The sequence below is a fragment of the Muntiacus reevesi genome, chromosome 5 (assembly GCF_963930625.1).
Source record: "Muntiacus reevesi chromosome 5, mMunRee1.1, whole genome shotgun sequence".
Taxonomy (NCBI): Eukaryota; Metazoa; Chordata; class Mammalia; order Artiodactyla; family Cervidae; genus Muntiacus; species Muntiacus reevesi.
Genome location: NC_089253.1, coordinates 16,909,643 through 16,923,921, shown reverse-complemented (window position 1 = coordinate 16,923,921; position 14,279 = coordinate 16,909,643). Strand labels below are relative to the sequence as shown.

Genomic DNA, 14,279 nt, shown 5'->3' with positions numbered 1-14,279 from the left:
TGGTCCCCAGTCCTCTCAGGAAAGCAAGCCTCAGCCCCAGCGTCTGTGCAGCGAGACCAGGACCGGCTGGCGGGCACCCAGTGCTCTCACGTCACCTGAAGAGGTGGCAAGGCTTCACTGTTTCTGAAGAGAGCACAGGAGCAGCTTGGTTTCCAGAAGGGACCGGGAACAGTGAGGGACAGCATCTTGGCTCCCAGTGTGCCCAGTGGGGAGGCGGCGGAATGCAAAACTGCAGGCGAGCTCTGGGGAAAATCTGGCCCAGCTCCTTCCCTGTGTGGCCCTGGCAAGTCCCCTCACCTCTCTGGGCCTCAGCTTCCTCATTCAGAACAGGAGGGCACTTTCTGACTCACAGGGCGGCTGTGAGGATTAACTGAGATATCAATATACAGAGAGATCACCCCCCCGGAGCAGAGGCTCAACAGACCCTCTTGTGGCCTGCCTGCCTTGCTTCCTTCCCCCTTCTTCTCCTTTCTTTTTACATTACTTCTTCTCTGCCTCCTCACTCTGCCTTTGCTGAATCTAGAAAGGGAATGAAACTGGAGTAAGGACCAAGGTCAGAAGATAGTTCCAGGGCTGTTACTCTAAGTGCTTGGAGGATTAGTTCTGCGGCGGTTAGGACTGCTGTGAGTCCAGCTCTGAATCCTGCCCGGGACCCTGCTCTAACCCAGGAGCTGAGATGAGCAAGCTGAGGTCTCACTGGGGAGGAGACTGCAGGTGAGGCTGTGGTCACCTTCTGCTACATCTCAGAACAACAACAAAAACAAACCAACAATAACAGTAACAAAGAGACAGACTGGAAAGGAGGTAAAGAGGCCCAGAAGCCATTTTTATGAGGGAAGAACCTTAGCTCCTGAACCTCAACAAAACTGAAGAACCCAGAAGTTCCAGTAAGCTCAGGGTCAGTTCAGGCCCTACGACTGTGGGGGGACTGGGACAATGTCTACAAGGCTCTGTCTCTGTGGCACCAGCCTCTTTTAGCTCATCCTATGCCACCAAAGTGCTCTTCAAGGGCCTTTTTGGTTTTGTAACCCTCTTTCTTGGACTTTCCAAGTGGTGCTATTGGTAAAGAATCTGCCTGCCAATGCAGGAGAGAGACATCAGAGATGTGTGTTTGATCCCTGGGTCGGGAAGATCCTCTGGAGGAGGAAATGGCAACCTACCCCAGTATTCTTGCCTGGAGAATCCTTTGGACAGAGGAGCCTGGTAGGCCATGGTCCATAGGGTCTTAAAAGAGTCACACACGACTGAACTGACTTAGTAGGCATGCATGCAACCCGTGGTCAAATTTTCCACGTGCAGTCCTTTGAGTACATTCTTTTAGGTCGTGGACGGTCACTGACAACTCCTAGCGGCCAACTAGACCTTAGGCATTTCTGAGATGGAAAAGGGAGGGAGGAGAGACAAGGGAAGAGGGCCGAGAGCCCCATTCCCCCAAACCTTCCTGTCTCCTGAGGACGGCGCTGGGCCCTGCGGTGGGGAGGCTTACCGAAGGCCTCTGAGAGCCCGAACACCTTCTGGTTGTAGACGTCCGTCTTGTCCCAGATGAAGTAATAGGACAGGTCTGGGGCGGCGGCAAACCACTTCCTGAAGAGGCGGCCCTCAACTGCCACCATGAGGTGGACCTTCATGAGGTTGAAGGGGATGGTGGGGTGGGTGAGGCTGATCCTCAGGACAGATTTGTAGCCGGGGGTCCGGCTGCTCAGGTAGCTCAGCCTCATCTTGCAGCCAGAGATGGCGATTTCCTCCTGCAAAGCCTGGAGAGACAGATCACAGTGGGTGACGGTCACGGAATCACTGGCAGAGGGGAGGCGGCCACAGCCCCACAGACTCTGGGTGTTGGAGGGGCACAGGAGGAAGCAGAGAAGGAAGAGAGGGAAGGGGGAGGAGGAGAAAGCAGACTGCAAAGAGGAGCGGGAGGAGGAGGGAGGAGGGAGTGGGGCGGAAGACAAGAGTCAGAGGCCTGGCGTCCGGGGTGCACTCTCAAGTGGTGCATCCCTGCCTCGAGCCTCTGGTTCTTCCTCCTTTCAACAGGGATGATGATGCTCAACTCACTGCATCAGTGAGAGGATAAGATAACGCGTGTAAAAAATACTTATCTTAATGTCACCTCTCATTCACTTGCTGTGTCATCCCAGAAGACCCACGAAACCTCTGCGTTGCAGTTTCCTCACTGGGTTAGTTTGCGGACCAGGGAAGGTCACGTATATAAACTGCCCAGCACATAACTCAGTAAATGTCTCTAAGCGGGATGATGGTACTATGGCTGTGGTGGCTGCTGCTGCTGGAAGCAGGGGGTATTGTGAAGACAGACCGTGCCCTGGGATCAATGTGGAGAGCTGTCTCAACTAGAAGAACTGCTACTCTCTCAAAATCTTCCTAAGGTAAGGTCTGTTACAAGTGACTTTCCTCTTCAGGAAGGTAAACAGAGGTTACGAGATGTTGATGGAGCCATTAGGTAGGGCTGGCAGTACAGGCTGCCAGGGAACAGGAGTGAACGGCCCCAGCTCACCAGCATAAAGAGGGCAGACGGGCTGCTCGGAGCCTGCGTGCTCCAAGGCTGTGCCAGGGGAGCAGCCTGGTGGGGAAGGCAGTGCTTCACCCCCTGGTGCGGAGGGCTCGGCTCCAAGACAGGACACTGAAATGAAATGCCAATACGCCCAGGCACGTGGCTGAAGGGCAGAACTTTTATCGGCTTGATGCTCTGGGCTCTGTTTCAAGAAGGGGACGTCAAATCAATTGAGGCTAACGTATCCATTAAAAGGACAGTGATTATTTTACTCTCGTGTTCACGGGGGAACCGGGCCTTCACAAAGAAAGGCCTCTTCCTTTCTGCCCATGTCATAGACGGGAATGAATTCTCACTGGCACTCATTCTCCTGAACACATGATGTTTCCGGGATGGGGCCTATACAATAGCAATCTTCCCCAGCTTCAGCTCACAAGTTCTAGGTAAAGCAGGGCTTGAGTGCCATCCGGATGCGCTCATACATATTTTTTAATACTTTCCATAACATACCCTTTAAAATGCACATCTCCCTGTACTTGCAAAGGCTAGCCAATGACAGGACTGGGGAGACCCAGATATCATGTATTTCATGATATCTGATAATAGGCAAGGTTTGTGACCCAGCCAGGCTTGTAGACATTCAGCCCAGGGAGCATTGTAAAGAGGAGAGGGACCCTTCACCTCATGTGTTCCAAAGTCCCTGTTCCTGGGAAGCTATCTTGCTGGAGCCAAACCAGGGCTGAGTAACAAACCACCCCTCTCCAGCAAGCTCCATCTCCACCGACAACCATCTCCTAAGAAAGGTCAGCCTGGTGGTGGAGATAGAAGACAGGCGCTGAGTCTCTGAAGAGGAGTGAGGCTTCAACCCGTGGGTGCAACGAGAATTCCCAAATGGCTGCATTTCCTTCCTGTGGGCTGTGTCTGAAGGGCACGGCAGAGAGATGTGCCTGCTTAGCCGGGCAAGAAATACACATAGGGACACATCTAATGCCCCGCTGCCCCGACACCGGAGATCATTAAGCTGCTAGTTGCCAGAGCCCTCGTGAGGCCGGTGGGATGGCTGGGGCTTCTCCCCCAGCTTCCGCACTGTCATCCCTTGTCCTCCCCAGCCTTCCTTTCTGCCATGAGAAACTGGGCCCAGATGGCAAAAGAAATTCAACTCCACACAGCTATGTGAGGCAAAGAATCTATCTTGATTTCTAGCAGATTAAAATGCATTTTTCCAAATTACTTCCTTTTAATGATAATGGAGTAAAGCACTTACATGCCTGGATTTGAGCCACAGCATTCATTAACTGGCCTGAAGGTGGAGTGTGTAAAATAATCTCCATCATAATACTGGTTAAAATCTGTTGAGCACTTAGTAGGTGCCAGATATTGTGTAAGGCATCTCATACACATTTTCTCATTTACTCTTCAGTGTGATGTGAACATTTGGGACCTCCTGTCTCACTCCTCTTGGTGGAAATTATCATTGCTATTTTTAACAGAAATAACGAGAGAACGAAGACACCAGAAGTTGGGGAAAGGGGACGTAGAAGTGAAGTGGATGGCAGAGTGGAGAGGGAGTGGGGATTTATTCTATGTTGGAGGATGCCAGGCACTTTACAGGACTCAAGTCTATTAAATGCATAAGGGGGTGGTCGTCATAGCCTGACACCACCCCGCCGTGGGGTCTTGGCCATCAGGTTCCAGGTGGTGGGTTGATGGCTCTCTTTGTCCTCTGTCTCTGAGATCCTCCCCCACCCCCTAAATGAAATAAAAGCATGGAGAAATGCAGCTCAGAAACCTGGGTGTACCTGGATTTCCGGGACAATGGGGCCCTTCTCTGCACAGGAGCTGGCAAAGGACGTCAGCGGGGAAGGAGACACGACCGGGTTGGGGCGGGCGAAGCTGCTCAGGTCACAGCTGGGAATCTCATTCTCCTCGTGCCGCATGACGATGGTTTCCATGACGAAGAAGCGATCCCAAGGCAGCCAGAGGGTGTGCTCCTGTGCGATGAAGGGGGCCCTCTCGAACCGCAGGATGATGGAGACGCCACCGTTGGTGACCAGGTCAAAGCTGTTTGGGAGGGGAGGGTGCGAAGGAGAGGAGCGGCAGTCAAAGGAGGAGAGGGGCAGAGAAAGGAGGAAAAATTACACCAAAGGGTCTCAGCGCTTGCTGAGGGAGACCCTAACACCTCAAAGACCAGACCGCAGTCAAGCACAGTGACCTGGATCCCGGAAGGCATTATTTTTTTGAAAGTGATTCACCACAGAGAATTTGCCAAGACCAAATAATAACTTGCTATGGAGAACCATTTTCCAGGACACAGGACCGCTGATGAGCCTCTGCTGTGGTGCTCCTGGTACTTACGGCTTCTTAGAGCTGAAGCCCAGCGAAAATTTATCAGATAAAGCAGAGCAAACCCTGCCCTGGCATTAGGGAGCCTAAGCTTAGTCCTGGCTCTGCCACAGGCTACTGTGTGATCTTGGTAAGTCACTTAGCCTCTCTGATTCTCAACTGTCTCATCTGTAAAACGTAAAGGTTCCAATAAATTCTTCTTAAGTCATTAAGATTCTACGACTCCTCTGTAATTTTAGGGCTTCCCTGGTGGCTCAGTGGTAAAAAATCCGCCTGCCAGTGCAGGAGTCCCAGGTTCGATCCCTGGGTCAGGAAGACCCCTTGGAGGAGATAATGGCAACTCACCCCAGTATTTTTGCCTGGGAAATCCCATGGACAGAGGAGCCTGGCAGGCTACAGGTCCATGGTGTCAAAAAAGAGTTGGACATGACTGAGTGACTAAACAACAATAACAATAGTAATTTTAACTCTGATTATGATGCTCAATCAGGCTTCTGGAGTTACAAAACTGAAGTAGTTTAGAGAAGGGCACAGTTAGAATCACTGTAACTTAAGTGAAAGGGGAACCAGAAGACAGGGTCCCAAACTCCGAGATGAGAGCTCTGTGGCAGTGTCACTGAGAGGTGGTCACCCAGCCCTTGTTCATCTCCCTTTGGGATGGCCGGGCACTTGTTGGCAGCTCTGCTTTTGGCTCAAGCATCTTAATTCCCATCACCTGCAGACAAACCTGGCAGGGTACTCACCATTAAGCCTTGGCATGGAACTTTTATTTTTTTTTGAAAATCCCAGGAAACTGAGTTCCCATTTGTACCCCATGTTTCTGACACTGCCTCATACAGTGTCTGAGCTGGGGGTTCTGCAGCTTTGTGGTCAGAGACCAGGTGAGCTCACGTTATAAAAGATGGGAAAGGGGGCCCAGCGGTAAGCCCAGGTATGTCCCTAGTTCCCCAGGCTGGGTCTGCTTTGTCAACTAGAGCGTGCAGCTGCTTCCTAAGACCTCACGTTCAATGTGCAACAAGATTAATTCAGACCCACCCCCGTCAAAACAGAAAGTTCAAAATCAAGTAACAGCTGACTCACTGGAAGCGAATTTCACTGCCATCTGACCTGGTCCTCTCTCTGAATCTGATGCTGTACTTCCTTCCGCAGAATCACCACCAAGGAACCAAATTCCCAGTGATGAGGAGATGCTCTGCCCCCAGCAGGACTGTCTCATCTCTGGTTAGTTCTGGCTGTTAAGACTTTTCTGGGGGAGGGGAGTGAGCCTGGCTTCCTCTCCTTACAGCGCCTTAGCCACTAGGCCTGTTCTTCCTGCTGGGGTGACTTCAAACTAGTCTGCCTCTGTCTTGGACAGTCTTCTAGGGCTTGGAAACGCTGATGCTGTCCACCTGCCTCCTCCCAGCTCTGAAGTCCCTTCGGACAGAGCCCTTCAGCTCTTACTCTCACGATGCATTTCCAAGGCCTGTCCTCATCTTGCTCTTTTGGGTGGAGGGCTTCTGCTAACTCCTGGCCCACTCAGGATTCCAGTCCCCTCCCTGGGTCCCCTCTGCACCATGTACACTCCCCCTAAGAGCCCACATCACTGCACTGGAATCCCACATTCACTCTCAGACCCAGGGACACCGATTTCGCTCAGTCTCTCCAAACTTAATCCAGTGTTTCATGGTTATACGAATAGTTTACGGAATGAAGGCATGAGTGAGTGACACTGTCAATTTCTTCTGAATGGACTGTACACTAAACACCCTAAGTTCTTTCCTCCTTGGCCATTACTCTTAAGTCAATCCAATGTTTACCTGTACAGTTGGTTTTTGAGACCCCGCCACAGGACCTCATTTTCATCCCAGATAAACACAACCAGCAGGATTAGCCTCATTGCTCCAGGTTGGTCTTCCCCCTTCTAGAAGCTGCAGGGGTTTTGCACTGAACTGGCATCAGATCTTGCTCTTGGTAGATGGTGCCCTCAGATTTGGGTTCCCAGGTTCCAAAGCCTGACTTTTCTGTGTTATGCTGAAGCTTTTTATCTGCTTTGCCTGCTCTTCACTGAGCCCCTTTGGGTTCTGTAAACCCTGTGTAGAGGAAGTTGGGTACCCCCATCCTTCAATACATAATGACAGAGAAAACCCAGGGAAGGTGTTTATTTTCAGCTACGAGTTTAGGTGTTGGCTTTGTTTGGGGAAAACAGCCAGGGAACAAGTTTTCTGTCACAGAAATGACAGCATTTGTACTTTGACAGGACATTTTCTTTTAACACCAAGAACATTTTGTATTGGGGTACAGCCGATTAACAATGTTGTGGTTCCAGGTGAAGAGCATGACGGAACATTTTTAACTGTCAAGCAGAACTGTGGCCTGACTTACAAGCTCCCTTCACAGGAGGATGAGTGTGTGGGGGGGAGAGAAGAGAAAATGAAAAGACACTTTCTCAAGGCCATGAGCCAGCTGGGGGTGGCTGCTGCCAAGAGCCAGTCCCACTCATCTGAAGGGAAACCTTGCTGCGGACACGGGTGTGATTCTGACCTCAAAGAGAAGGCCTGCTTCTCATATGAAGCCCAAACTTAGTGACGGCCGGTCACAGCACTGCTGCTTAGCCCGTAAGAGACTTACATCACCTGTCTGAGCCTCAATCTCCTCGTCTGAGATGAAGTTGGTGATCTTTGTTACTTGGCTGAGTTATTAATCAGATAGATGAGATAATGGATGAGGAAAGCGCTGGGCTCCATTCCCTGGGCTTTGTGCTTCAGTGAGTCTGAGCTGCCTCTCTTGTCTGCTAATTCTTCTAAAATTTTTCTTCATGACTTCTATTTTCCATCTTTCTAATGATCTGTTTGGCTAGCTTCCCTGCTACTGTTTTCTGTTTGTGAAATCTTCTTATGACTTGAGGTCTGGCATTTCAGCATGGGGTGTGTGTGTGTGTGTGTGAAGTGTGAGGGTGTGTGTGTGTAAGTGTGAGGGGGGTGGGGATCTGGGTAAAGGCAAAGTGCCTGCAGCAAAAGTGAGGCATACAAAGATGAATTGGACCTGGTCCATGGACTTGCATATATTATCATCTCCAGGCTGTGTCTCCAGCCTTTCAGTTTCTCCTGGGTGTGAGAGGTAACAGAGGAGGTGAGTCAGGGACAAAGGGGAGGGAAATTGGCAAGATGCTCCCCATTCACATATAACAAACAGGGCTCTTCAGAGAATAGATAGCGCTAAGAGAATAAGTAATGACTTTCCCATACATTATGTAGTGTCTGAGATGGGAAGAAAGTGTAAGCCCCCTAAATGCACTGGTAAGAACTGTTCTGAAACTCAAGCTCTAGGTTATGGCAGAGTCTGGCTACTCTGGTGTGATTTCGTTGGCTGGTGCAGGAAATATGACTGACACCACCCAGGACCACCACGCTCTCATGTAGAGATTGCAGGGACAGCACAGCAGGAGGAATCAAAGCCTGGAGGTGCTAAGTGGGGACTGCCCCAGGCCCACCGAACTTAGTGGACTCCGGTGTGCCTTATGGACCCGTCCTAACCAAGCACGGTGCACCGAGGATGGATGATTTGCCATCTCACAAGAATGATGCACGAGTTTGTTTTTTTTTTTTTTAATTAAAGAAAAAAAAGAAGTTTTGGCCATGCTGTGCAGTATACAGGATCTTAGTTCCCTGACCAGGGATTGAACTCCTGCCCCCTGCAGTGGAAGCACGGAGTCTTAACCACTAGACCACCTGGGAAGTTTCCTGGACAAGTTTTATGGCCAAAAAAAGCAGTCCCCATGACTCCTTTCTGAGGACTGCTTCACAGCAGGTGATACTGTGGTCAGGATACCTGTTGCCTACAGTGCTCACATCTGCCATTTCCATAAAGCAGGCAGCCCAAAGGCAGAAGGTGGTAGAAACACCAGGAGGGAGGAGACTTCTCTGTGCTATAGCGCAAGTCTACGCTGAGGTGCTTCCGGGGATCGGTGGCCTGGCCTGGGGAAGATGGCCCCTGGGGACTGGCCGCCAACCTCTTCCATTCACAGGGAGGGGGAGGAGGGGGGAGTGGGCTCCCCATGCCGAGCATGCCAGTCCCATCTAAGAGGCACACATGTCTACAAACAGATGAGCCTCTACTTCATTATCACCCCGGCCAGGACACATTCACATCTGAGATTGGATTAAAGAGGCGCTAAAATCAATCAGGCTGGAGCACAATTTCCAACACAGAGTGAAAATCAAACTTATGGGCCCACACTTAGCCAGATGGACTGCCACCACCTGATTTTATTAAAAATAGAGGACTTGTCACCACTGACAGCCTAAATATCCCACTTTCCTCCTTTCCCTCCCCTTCTCTCTGAAATAGTCTTATGGCTTGCACTGGAATCATCACCTTCTTCATTTGTAATTTTAATAAATAGCTAATATTTACTGTATACTTACTATGTGTTAGACCCTGAAGACACAAGGTGAACCAGAGTGGGGCAGGGAACTAAAACTTATTAAACACTGAGTATGTGCATGGCGTTTGTCTATCAAAGAATTGAATACTTACTGCTGCTACTTAAAAATGATAATATCAGGGACCATTTAACAGATGAAGAACGTGAGGCCAAGAAAGGCTTGGAGATGGGTCCAAGAACACATGGCCAGCAAATGGGGGAGCTAGAGTGATCAGAGAGACTTGACTTCATTCAGGCTGGTAAACTAAAGGTCCTCCCAGGGATCTGAAGGTCAGAGTTCAGTTATCAATCAGCGGCTTCCACAGACCTAGGTGGTTGCACACGGACACAGGAATGTTGACTTTAGGAGCTGTCTGGTCTGTAGAAAATGGTCCATGTGACAGTATTTTATATCATAAGCTATGAAACAGGAAAATATATATAAGGTACCTAGTGCTTACTCTGAGAACCAAATAAGAAAAAAACTGCTTAATTTAGAGCCAAGGTGACTCAGGACAGAGTCAGCTACAAGACCTCACTCACAGTGAGTGAGTTGCAGGGTTGGGCACATGGATGCAGGTTCTCTGACTCCAGCTCCCATCCTCTCTGCACGATATCATTCCAGCAGCAGCTACCTTGGCAAGACCATGAGTACAGGGTCTTTACTAGCTCTGGCTGCCAAAAGTCCTCTTACCTGCCATCCTGCCTGCTGATCGTGTATCCGAAGAGAGGGTTATTGACAAAACTGATATTCACACCAACCAGTGGGGTCCCATCCGATGTCATGACTTGACCACGAATGACACATGCATGCCTGTGGGTAGAAGAGAGAGAATAATATGACCTACTTATGATGCTAGAACCCTGGCTAGCAGGTAAGAAGACAGAAGGCAGGTCACTCAGATATATCTCGGCACCCAGGGGCTCATGGTATCCACTCAGGATGAGCACTACTTTTTTTTAATTTACTGCCTCAATCTTTTTAGATTAGTACAAAAGTTAATGTGGCTTCTGACTGTGAATTTTAAATCATTATAACTAGGTTCAAATACATCTTTATTAATCAAAATAGGAACCATTACAATGAACACATTTTTGCTAATGAGAAATAAGTTTGTTTATTCCTGTAATGTAAAAATCTGTGCTTTGGGATTCGATGAAATATTGGAAAGCATTTTCTGTCTCCTACTGATTGCGGAATTGTTTTCCCTGCAAAAAGTTGTCAAGATGCCTGAAGAAGTGATAGTTGGTTGGTGACAGATCTGGAGAATATGGTGGATGATACAAAACTTCATAGCCCAATATATTCAACTTTTGAAATGATAGTTGTGCAACGTGTAGTCAGGTGTTACCATGGAGAATTGGGTCTTTTTATTGATCAGTGCCGGATGCAGGCATTGCAGTTTTCAGTGCATCTCATTGGTTCACGGAGCATGCTTCTCAGATGTAATGGTTTTGTTGGGGTTCAGAAAGCTCTAGTGAAGCAGACAAACCAGCAGCAGACCACCAAACCGTGACCATGACTTTTTTTTTTATTGGTATAAATTTGGCTTTGGGAAATGCTTTGAAGCTTCTTCTTGGTCTAATTACTGAGCTGGTCATCACTGGTTGTTGTATAAAATCCACTTTTCATTGCACATCACAATCTGATTGAGAGATGGTTCACTGTTGTGTAGAATAAAAGAAGATGACACTTCAAAACAACAATTTTTAAAAAATTTTCAGTCAGCTCTTGAGGCACCCACTGATGGAGCTTTTTCATCTTTCCAATTTGCTTCCAATGCTGAATGACCATAGAATGGTCAATGTTGAGTTCTTTGGCAACTTCTCGCGTAGTTGTAAGAGGATCAGGTTTGATGATGCTCTCAACTAGTCATTGTCAACTTCTAATGGCTGACCCCTGTGCTCATCTTCAAGGCACTTGTCTCCTTTGCAAAACTTTTTGAACCACCACTGCCCTGTACATTTGTTAGCAGTTCCTGGGCCAAATTCATGATTGGTGTTGTGAGCTGTCTCTGCTGCTTTATGACCCATTTTGAACTCGAATAAAAAAATTTGCATCAATTTACTTTTTGTCTAAAATCATTTCTACAGTATAAAATAAGTAAAAATAAGCAACAACTAATAAGTCACTAGCAAAATACGTAAAGTGAGGAAGATGCATTAAAATGATGTATAACAAACCACATTTATTTCAGAATGTATTCCCAATATCAAACGGCAAAGTTCAACAATGTAAAACCACAACTACTTTCGAACTAACCTACTAAGTCATCAAACTGTTCTCTAAAGAATTATTATTGAGAAAAATTTTCAGATATCTCACTTAGAGGTTATCTTCTACAGATACTGTACAACGCTGTAAGGAGATGAAACTGATCCAAGCGGACCGTACAGTATAGTTGTCTGTGTTGCATTATTGCTCAGTCGTGTCCAACTGTTTGTGACCCCATGGACTGTAGCCTGCCAGACTCCTCTGTGCAAGGGCTTTTCCAGGTAAGAATATCGGAGTGGGTTACCATTTCCTTCTCCAGGGGATCTCCCCGACCCAGGGATCGAACCTGGGTCTCCCACATTGCAGGCAGATTCTTTCACCACCTGAGCCACCAGAGAAACCCTACAGTATAGTTATGCATGTGAATTTGGACTCATGTGACTTGGTCACAGCTTGGTCACAGCTCTTTGAGTCTCTGTTTTTCATCCATGTTCAGAGTAACTCCATACATGGTAGCGGTTATTACTGGCACAATAGTCTCACTGGAAGCAGACACTGAAGAAAGTGACCAGGATGGAGGGCACTTCCTCTCACCTGGCTCAGGAGACAGGAGAAGGGCAAACGCTGAGGTCCCTTCGGAGCGGGTTCTGGAACCTGGCACCTCCTCCCAACACCACCTCCCTGCTCTCCTTCTATATTCCAGGCAACAAGCCATAGACTTGTCAGACAAATGTTTAAAGCCTCTGTGTATCTGCGATGTTCCTCCATCTTCCTCAGATGTCATTATCCTGCAAACCTCTCCCCACATTCTCATCCTAAAGACCCAGCTTCAAACAGCACCTCTTCCCTGAAGCCTTTCTTGATGCCCCTAATTAGAACCAGTCACAGTCTCTTCTGAAACCAGGTATAAACCCCTTGATGTCTTACCACACAGTACACGTTTCTCCTCTCCACTAGATCACCAGCTCTTTAAGACCACGGTCAAGGTCTACTTTTTTTCTCTCTCTCTAGAGCAACTGGAAATGCCTAACTAGTACTAGGTGATTGTTTCCGTGTGTGCTAAGTCGCTTCAGTCATGTCTGAGTCTTTGCGACCCCATGGACTGTAGCCCACCAGGCTCCTCTGTCCATGGGAGTCTCCAGGCCAGAACACTGGAGTGGGTTGCCATGTCCCTCTTCAAGGAGGTGATTGTTTAAACAAACATAAACAGTGAACTGAGCAAATAAGTGGAACAATCATAGATCATCTAGAATGATGTTTTTCAAATATTTCAGAAACAGTATCTTCTTAGCAGATGATGTTTTATAAGGATCCCCAAGTGGAAAACCACTAAAAACAAAATCTCCAGATGAAGCAGGGGTGGGGCCACCTCTTCCACTTGGGATGGTCCTGAAGGCAATTCTGTGGAGTCTTACTGTTTGGAGAAGCCAGAGGAAAGCTAGTTTGAAACTCACAGACAAGTGCTCAGGGCCGGTGCACTGGGAAGACCCAGAGGGATGGGATGGGGAGGGAGGTGGGAGGGGGGATCGCAATGGGGAACACATGTAAATCCATGGCTGATTCATGTCAATGTATGGCAAGAACCACTACAATATTGTAAAGTAATTAGCCTCCAACTAATAAAAAAAAAAGAAAAAGAAAGAAAATCACTGAGCTAGCGGAAGAGGAGGAAACTTGGTCCACAGACGTCATGGTGTTTGCTCCATCCACACAGGGAGGTAGGTGCAGAGCCAGCCCTGAAGTCCAGGCCTCAGCTCTGGATCCAACTCTACACCAGTCTGCACACTACTGCCAATGGGTGGATGTGGAGATGCTCACTGGTGTCAAGGTCCTACGTGATCAGGGTGCTGGGGAGACAGCCCTTGCGGACAAGACAAATCTTAGGCAGAGATGTAGGTGCGGATGTCCAGACCACCTTCTCCATTCACCTCAGTTGGGAAGGCTTTTTTCTGGCCTGGGAAAGAGCTAGTAAAGAGGCCTAAAAAAGAAAGATCTCAAACTCTGCCTCTGCTTTATTAGGTACCAACATCTCTAGCTTCCTGGAGTGATAAACTTTTCTCTGTTTGATGAGAAAAGCAATTAACACCAGGCTTGTAAGCAGCTGGGCTCGATAGTGTGAGCTTATCCTTTCTGAAGGCAGGGATGATTACCCACAATGCACTGAGCGCCTCATCCCCACCCGGCCCACTCCCCTTCCTGCGCCCGCCCCCCCCGCCCCACAATCTGGTTAATGTTAATTCAGTCAGTGGTTTCCTTCTGAGGCCCTTGGTCTAAATGTAATTACATGGTAAGCAAGTTAAACAGGTGAGGCTCAGGCAAAGACTCTCTGTCCTGTTCTGAAGGTCTCCCAGTATATTTAGCTAAAATTATCTCTCCGCTAATGGGAAAGATTTATTCCTTCAATTGTATTCAGCCAGTACTGAGAGATGCTTTCTCTAATGGAGGAAAATTGGATTTCTTATTTGCTGGAACTCTGTCCTTCTAGAGAATTACTAGCAGATCGCATCTCCCGGTGCTGGCTCCTCTCCAGCCTCCCCCTGACATATGTGCCTTCTGAGTCTGTCTGGACAATAACCAGCCCTCTGGGGATGGTTTCCTTTGGGGGGCTGCCCTGGCTGCTGCCCCTCATCCACAGGCAGGCTGGCCGCCTCTGATTTATCTCCCTTCAGGGATCTCCTGATAATTGGGCAACATGAAATCAGCACCATTTGGCCAGCACGTCACCTCCACCTCGGCAAGCCCGAGCAGATGCAATTTCAGCCTGGGCTCCTGTGGATTGCCTTGGATTCTGGAGAAGATTAAGTTGACTCCCT

At 48.5% G+C, this 14,279-nt stretch overlaps 1 protein-coding gene across 1 annotated transcript in view; it reads right to left on the bottom strand.

Moving 5' to 3' along the window:
* TENM4 (teneurin transmembrane protein 4) overlaps nucleotides 1-14,279 on the bottom strand; it is a 257,467-nt gene that overhangs the window by 70,140 nt on the left and 173,048 nt on the right. Inside the window, exons 13-15 of the mRNA XM_065936475.1 lie at nucleotides 9,946-10,065; nucleotides 4,306-4,567; nucleotides 1,487-1,754 (exon numbers count right to left, since the gene is read on the bottom strand). Coding sequence (XP_065792547.1) covers nucleotides 1,487-1,754; nucleotides 4,306-4,567; nucleotides 9,946-10,065 — 650 coding nt within the window. The remainder of the gene's footprint in view (nucleotides 1-1,486; nucleotides 1,755-4,305; nucleotides 4,568-9,945; nucleotides 10,066-14,279) is intronic.